We start from the raw sequence: 7,925 nt of genomic DNA on the forward strand, positions 1-7,925 counted from the left end.
CCCTTGCGACACAAGGTAAAAGCCTAACCGGCAGAGGCCTTGAGAGAAGTGGGGGATCCACCCCCCCCCCACAGTCACAGCGACCTGACCTGACCTGACCAAGGCTTCCATCTGTATCCCCGCAACCGAGTACAGCGCAACATGTCAGGACGAGGCAAAGGCGGTAAAGTGAAGGGAAAGGCAAAGTCCCGCTCGTCCAGGGCCGGTCTACAGTTCCCGGTCGGCAGGATCCACCGTCTGCTCCGCAAGGGCAACTACGCCGAGCGAGTGGGTGCCGGAGCTCCGGTCTACCTGGCCGCCGTCATGGAGTATCTCGCCGCCGAGGTTCTCGAGTTGGCCGGTAACGCGGCCCGTGACAACAAGAAGACCAGGATCATTCCCCGTCACCTTCAGCTGGCCATCAGGAATGACGAGGAGCTGAACAAGCTCCTGTCCGGTGTCACCATCGCCCAGGGAGGTGTACTGCCCAACATCCAGGCCGTGCTCCTGCCCAAGAAGACCGAGAAGAAGGCCTAAGTCGCCCGCCAACGCGCGACACAAAGCCGCCCGCCCGGCTCCCACAAACGGCCTTTTTAAAGGCCACCACAATATCACTCGTTTTCACAGTTTACGACTTTAATAATCCTATTTCTCACTCTTGTCGTATATTTCCGACATGTATCTAGTAATTACTATGCTAATTATTAGTAAAACTGTCATTATTACCATCACAAATTACATAAAAATTTAATAATGTACACGAATATATAACACTTTTTTGCGACAAATTGATTGATGTTATCGAATAATAACAGTATCATATTCAAATACTAAACAGTGTGCGTCAATTTATATCTATTTATAACTAATTACTGGTCTTCAAAATATATATATATATATATATATATATATTTATTTATTTATATTAATAATTAACACATTTTACTGTACACTTTAGTTAGTTGTTTTCACTCTAATTAACCGTATAAAATATCACTTCTCTTTATTGTCTATTATACAATCTTAACTTAAATTCACCGTCTTTGTCATTTTAAATTAGTTTTAAACACGAAATCTAAACCTTTTCTCTCTAATTTAGTCGTTTTACAGCATATTTCTGTGGCTAGAAAACCAATCACTTGTACATTGATTTATTACAGACTTTTTCTTTTATTTTGTTACAGTAATCGTTTACATTATCATCAATTTTATTTGCAAATATCATTTATATTTATATATTAATCCTACTTACTACAGCGAATTCACTGTGTTTACAAATTACAACTGTTTGCTATTGTTCTTTCGGTATTATTATAAAGAGCAGATTGATTTTCTATTCTTTTCCTGTATTACGAACTTCTGTCAAACCTCCGACCGCGCGATTTTCACTGGAACTATGTTAACAGTTCAGTTAACAGTGTAGTATTGTTTATATATTATAGCAAAACACAACAATGATTCAGTTTACAATAATTATTATTTTATATTCAAAGTGTGATATAAATTCCAAATGTCGCATAGAATAGTAAGTTGATAGATAAATTTTGTTAATTACAAGCACTGTCAACCCCACATATTGCGATATTCACTGGAATATGTTAACAGTTTACATTTAGTTTGTAGTCATAGTGATTTGCAACAAATAAAAATCACTTATTCAGTTATAAATATACTTTATACGTGTATAGTTCAATAATTTTAAAGGTCGTTTAGTAAATTTGAAAATAGAAGAAGAATCAGCGAATATTCGGTGATTGTAACGAAGTAAATATGTAAATTTGCTGTTATCCACGCTAATTAAATTTAACGTAATTAGTTGTAAACGGATAAAAACGTGGATTAAATATCAGTGATAAACGCGCGCCGCTTGATCTGGGCTTGGAGTTTGCAAGCTCGAGTAAATTTTTTTTCTAAAAGAGCAAGCAGCGCGAAGCGCTGCGCAGCGGGCAAGCATCGCGTGATCTGACCCATTCTGAAAATTTTGTTAAATTCAGAATAGTAGGCTATATTGTTTTAAACATGTTTCATTACTAATTTGTGTTTTTTTTTTCGTACGGAAATTAATAAACTCGTAAACTTAATCTAATAAACGTAATCTAACTTGTATAAATTAAAATAGAGAATGCGGGGACATACTGGAAAATACCCATTTTAAACTTAAAGTACACTGACTTGGATCACATTACAGTGGTATGAATCAAGCAATCGCAATCAGGTTCGCTAGACCGAGCAGATTTACACTTGTTAACAGACAACTCTCTGGCGCTACAGCTACAGGACTCGGATCTGCAGTATATCCAGTCACCTGTCTGTTTTATATGTATTTTCTACGTTATTACTTATTATTTTCAAATTTACAACCTGTCCAGGTATCGACAATTGTAAGTAAACCGTCGGTGACAACTCAATTTCACCGTAGTAACTAGAAACCGGGAGAATTATCAATGTTAACGGATACGTACACTCTGATTGGTCGAATAGTGACCGACCAATCAAGTCAAGCCACCTCCTACCTATATAAGCGTGTGTTAACAGTTCACTCTATATATTCTATCTCCACGCACATGCGCACTGTACACTAGATGACTTTATCACACGATTTCACCTGTTTAAATACCGTTTTTAAAACTAAAAAACGGTATTTAACGTGTATCTTGTTGTAATCTAAATCGACCTGTACTTAAAACTAGTGGTATTTCGATAAAATATAAATTTTCAAGTGTAACTTTCGGCTCTTATATTGAAGTGTATATAAAACATTACGAATACTATGAATAACGAACGATCAGATCAATTGGGCGATTACCGTATTTGTAAATTTAATGTTTGTTTAAAGATTGTATTTAAACATAACTTAAATAGGTAATTTCAATATAAAACAAGTCGAGAGTTGCTTGTTTTAGCCAACATAATAACAGAATTCCAATGTTTACACAAGAAAAAGCGGTAAAATAAGCGAAAATTACAAGTTATGTTTAATCAGAGTTCAACGGTTCTTGGTTAATATTAGAAGTCATGTGTATAAAACATGACAGAAACTATGGTTTTCGATCGAATTGCAATTGACGTATTTTTTTTTTTTTTTTTTTTTTTTTTTTTTTTTTTATTGTAAACTCAATGTTTGTTTGAAAAAAAAAAAAAATAAATAAATAAACAGAAAATTATACAATTTTACAGTGAAATCGGACTATGTTTAAAAAAGAAAAAAAAAAAGGAATTGTAAAAAATTCCTGGAATAAAATATTTATGACGAGCACAAAGTCATAAATTTGGTATTTTCGATAGAAAATATAGTCGAGAGCGACTTGAAACAACCAGGTTTACATCGGTTTTACAACAATAAGCGGTAAAATAAGCGAAAACGAAAGAGTTATTGGTGGCCTTTAGAAAGGCCGTTTGTGCGGAGCGGGCTCGCTCGTTGCGGGGCGCTGGCCTGCCGGCCGGCTTACTTGGAGCTGGTGTACTTGGTCACGGCCTTGGTACCCTCGCTCACGGCGTGCTTGGCCAACTCGCCGGGCAACAGGAGCCTGACGGCGGTCTGGATCTCCCGCGACGTGATGGTCGACCGCTTGTTGTAGTGGGCCAGGCGGGAAGCTTCGGCGGCTATGCGCTCGAATATGTCGTTCACGAAGCTGTTCATGATGGACATGGCCTTGCTGGAGACGCCGGTGTCGGGGTGGACCTGTTTCAGCACCTTGTAGATGTAGATGGCATAACTCTCCTTCCTCCTGCGCTTCTTCTTCTTGTCGCCCTTGGTGATGTTCTTCTGGGCCTTGCCGGCCTTCTTGACGGCTTTTCCGCTCGCTTTCGGTGGCATCCTGAGTCGCTGGTGTACGCCGGAGTATAGGCCAAAATTCTAAAAAAGGCTCTAAGCTGGATATCTGGCGTCGCGCGAGCGCGACCAATAGGGTGGCAGCTCGAACGCGATTGGCCGCGCTCGCGCGACGCCCGGATTCGAGGTAACCCCGAATTTCAGGCCAAGGCTTCCATCTGTATCCCCGCAACCGAGTACAGCGCAACATGTCAGGACGAGGCAAAGGCGGTAAAGTGAAGGGAAAGGCAAAGTCCCGCTCGTCCAGGGCCGGTCTACAGTTCCCGGTCGGCAGGATCCACCGTCTGCTCCGCAAGGGCAACTACGCCGAGCGAGTGGGTGCCGGAGCTCCGGTCTACCTGGCCGCCGTCATGGAGTATCTCGCCGCCGAGGTTCTCGAGTTGGCCGGTAACGCGGCCCGTGACAACAAGAAGACCAGGATCATTCCCCGTCACCTTCAGCTGGCCATCAGGAATGACGAGGAGCTGAACAAGCTCCTGTCCGGTGTCACCATCGCCCAGGGAGGTGTACTGCCCAACATCCAGGCCGTGCTCCTGCCCAAGAAGACCGAGAAGAAGGCCTAAGTCGCCCGCCAACGCGCGACACAAAGCCGCCCGCCCGGCTCCCACAAACGGCCTTTTTAAAGGCCACCACAATATCACTCGTTTTCACAGTTTACGACTTTAATAATCCTATTTCTCACTCTTGTCGTATATTTCCGACATGTATCTAGTAATTACTATGCTAATTATTAGTAAAACTGTCATTATTACCATCACAAATTACATAAAAATTTAATAATGTACACGAATATATAACACTTTTTTGCCAATTGATGTTATCGAATAATAACAGTTTATTCAAATACTAAACAGTGTGCGTCAATTTATATCTATTTATAACTAATTACTGGTCTTCAAAATATATATATATATATATATATATATTTATTTATATTAATAATTAACACATTTTAACTGTACACTTTAGTTAGTTGTTTTCACTCTAATTAACCGTATAAAATATCACTTCTCTTTATTGTCTATCATACAATCTTAACTTAAATTCACCGTCTTTGTCATTTTAAATTAGTTTTAAACACGAAATCTAAACCTTTTCTCTCTAATTTAGTCGTTTTACAGCATATTTCTGTGGCTAGAAAACCAATCACTTGTACATTGATTTATTACAGACTTTTTCTTATTTTGTTACAGTAATCGTTTACATTATCATCAATTTTATTTGCAAATATCATTTATATTTATATATTAATCCTACTTACTACAGCGAATTCACTGTGTTTACAAATTACAACTGTTTGCTATTGTTCTTTCGGTATTATTATAAAGAGCAGATTGATTTTCTATTCTTTTCCTGTATTACGAACTTCTGTCAACCTCCGACCGCTCGCGATTTTCACTGGAACTATGTTAACAGTTCAGTTAACAGTGTAGTATTGTTTATATATTATAGCAAAACACAACAATGATTCAGTTTACAATAATTATTATTTTATATTCAAAGTGTGATATAAATTCCAAATGTCGCATAGAATAGTAAGTTGATAGATAAATTTTGTTAATTGCAAGCACTGTCAACCCCACATATTGCGATATTCACTGGAATATGTTAACAGTTTACATTTAGTTTGTAGTCATAGTGATTTGCAATTGCAACAAATAAAAAATCACTTATTCAGTTATAAATATACTTTATACGTGTATAGTTCAATAATTTTAAAGGTCGTTTAGTAAATTTGAAAAATAGAAGAATCAGCGAATATTCGGTGATTGTAACGAAGTAAATATGTAAATTTGCTGTTATCCACGCTAATTAAATTTAACGTAATTAGTTGTAAACGGATAAAAACGTGGATTAAATATCAGTGATAAACGCGCGCCGCTTGATCTGGGCTTGGAGTTTGCAAGCTCGAGTAAATTTTTTTTCTAAAAGAGCAAGCAGCGCGAAGCGCTGCGCAGCGGGCAAGCATCGCGTGATCTGACCCATTCTGAAAATTTTGTTAAATTCAGAATAGTAGGCTATATTGTTTTAAACATGTTTCATTACTAATTTGTGTGTTTTTTTTTTTTTTCGTACGGAAATTAATAAACTCGTAAACTTAATCTAATAAACGTAATCTAACTTGTATAAATTAAAATAGAGAATGCGGGGACATACTGGAAAATACCCATTTTAAACTTAAAGTACACTGACTTGGATCACATTACAGTGGTATGAATCAAGCAATCGCAATCAGGTTCGCTAGACCGAGCAGATTTACACTTGTTACAAGACAACTCTCTGGCGCTACAGCTACAGGACTCGGATCTGCAGTATATCCAGTCACCTGTCTGTTTTATATGTATTTTCTACGTTATTACTTATTATTTTCAAATTTACAACCTGTCCAGGTATCGACAATTGTAAGTAAACCGTCGGTGACAACTCAATTTCACCGTAGTAACTAGAAACCGGGAGAATTATCAATGTTAACGGATACGTACACTCTGATTGGTCGAATAGTGACCGACCAATCAAGTCAAGCCACCTCCTACCTATATAAGCGTGTTAACAGTTCACTCTATATATTCTATCTCCACGCACATGCGCACTGTACACTAGATGACTTTATCACACGATTTCACCTGTTAAATACCGTTTTAAAACTAAAAAACGGTATTTAACGTGTATCTTGTTGTAATCTAAATCGACCTGTACTTAAAACTAGTGGTATTTCGATAAAATATAAATTTTCAAGTGTAACTTTCGGCTCTTATATTGAAGTGTATATAAAACATTACGAATACTATGAATAACGAACGATCAGATCAATTGGGCGATTACCGTATTTGTAAATTTAATGTTTGTTTAAAGATTGTATTTAAACATAACTTAAATAGGTAATTTCAATATAAAACAAGTCGAGAGTTGCTTGTTTTAGCCAACATAATAACAGAATTCCAATGTTTACACAAGAAAAAGCGGTAAAATAAGCGAAAATTACAAGTTATGTTTAATCAGAGTTCAACGGTTCTTGGTTAATATTAGAAGTCATGTGTATAAAACATGACAGAAACTATGGTTTTCGATCGAATTGCAATTGACGTATTTTTTTTTTTTTTTTTTTTTTTTTTTTTTTTTTTTTTTTATTGTAAACTCAGTGTTTGTTTGAAAAAAAAAAAAAAAAAATAAATAAATAAAATAAACAGAAAATTATACAATTTTACAGTGAAATCGGACTATGTTTAAAAAAGAAAAAAGGAATTGTAAAAAATTCCTGGAATAAAAATTTTTTTTTTTTTTTTTTTTTTTTTTTTTTGACAAGCACAAAGTCATAAATTTGGTATTTTCGATAGAAAATATAGTCGAGAGCGACTTGAAACAACCAGGTTTACATCGGTTTTACAACAATAAGCGGTAAAATAAGCGAAAACGAAAGAGTTATTGGTGGCCTTTAGAAAGGCCGTTTGTGCGGAGCGGGCTCGCTCGTTGCGGGGCGCTGGCCTGCCGGCCGGCTTACTTGGAGCTGGTGTACTTGGTCACGGCCTTGGTACCCTCGCTCACGGCGTGCTTGGCCAACTCGCCGGGCAACAGGAGCCTGACGGCGGTCTGGATCTCCCGCGACGTGATGGTCGACCGCTTGTTGTAGTGGGCCAGGCGGGAAGCTTCGGCGGCTATGCGCTCGAATATGTCGTTCACGAAGCTGTTCATGATGGACATGGCCTTGCTGGAGACGCCGGTGTCGGGGTGGACCTGTTTCAGCACCTTGTAGATGTAGATGGCATAACTCTCCTTCCTCCTGCGCTTCTTCTTCTTGTCGCCCTTGGTGATGTTCTTCTGGGCCTTGCCGGCCTTCTTGACGGCTTTTCCGCTCGCTTTCGGTGGCATCCTGAGTCGCTGGTTTGTACCGGGAGTATAGGCCAAAATTCTAAAAAAGGCTCTAAGCTGGATATCTGGCGTCGCGCGAGCGCGACCAATAGGGTGGCAGCTCGAACGCGATTGGCCGCGCTCGCGCGACGCCCGGATTCGAGGTAACCCCGAATTTCAGGCCACGGCTTCCACTCAGTGCCGTTTCACCCGCCGTACTGCTCGGACGTGCCGCGCTGTCGTTCCGTTCCGCTCAGTTTGTGCTGTG

General features: G+C 38.9%; 4 protein-coding genes across 4 annotated transcripts; 2 read left to right on the forward strand and 2 right to left on the reverse strand.

Annotated features, from left to right (window-relative positions):
* Positions 1 to 110: 110 nt before the first annotated feature.
* Positions 111 to 585, forward strand: LOC124371625 (histone H2A). Its single transcript, XM_046829974.1, has one exon. The coding sequence runs from the start codon at positions 142 to 144 to the stop codon at positions 514 to 516; it is 375 nt and encodes a 124-aa protein (XP_046685930.1). The 5' UTR covers positions 111 to 141; the 3' UTR covers positions 517 to 585.
* Positions 586 to 3,424: 2,839 nt separating this feature from the next.
* LOC124371626 (histone H2B) lies at positions 3,425 to 3,796 on the reverse strand. The gene has a single exon (XM_046829975.1). The coding sequence runs from the start codon at positions 3,794 to 3,796 to the stop codon at positions 3,425 to 3,427; it is 372 nt and encodes a 123-aa protein (XP_046685931.1).
* Positions 3,797 to 3,947: 151 nt separating this feature from the next.
* LOC124371624 (histone H2A) lies at positions 3,948 to 4,443 on the forward strand. Its single transcript, XM_046829973.1, has one exon. The coding sequence runs from the start codon at positions 4,000 to 4,002 to the stop codon at positions 4,372 to 4,374; it is 375 nt and encodes a 124-aa protein (XP_046685929.1). The 5' UTR covers positions 3,948 to 3,999; the 3' UTR covers positions 4,375 to 4,443.
* Positions 4,444 to 7,306: 2,863 nt separating this feature from the next.
* LOC124371628 (histone H2B) lies at positions 7,307 to 7,678 on the reverse strand. The gene has a single exon (XM_046829976.1). It carries the CDS (start codon positions 7,676 to 7,678, stop codon positions 7,307 to 7,309), a length of 372 nt encoding a protein of 123 aa, XP_046685932.1.
* Positions 7,679 to 7,925: the final 247 nt, after the last annotated feature.

Source organism: Homalodisca vitripennis, unplaced genomic scaffold (assembly GCF_021130785.1).
Source record: "Homalodisca vitripennis isolate AUS2020 unplaced genomic scaffold, UT_GWSS_2.1 ScUCBcl_1683;HRSCAF=5618, whole genome shotgun sequence".
Lineage (NCBI taxonomy): Eukaryota > Metazoa > Arthropoda > Insecta > Hemiptera > Cicadellidae > Homalodisca > Homalodisca vitripennis.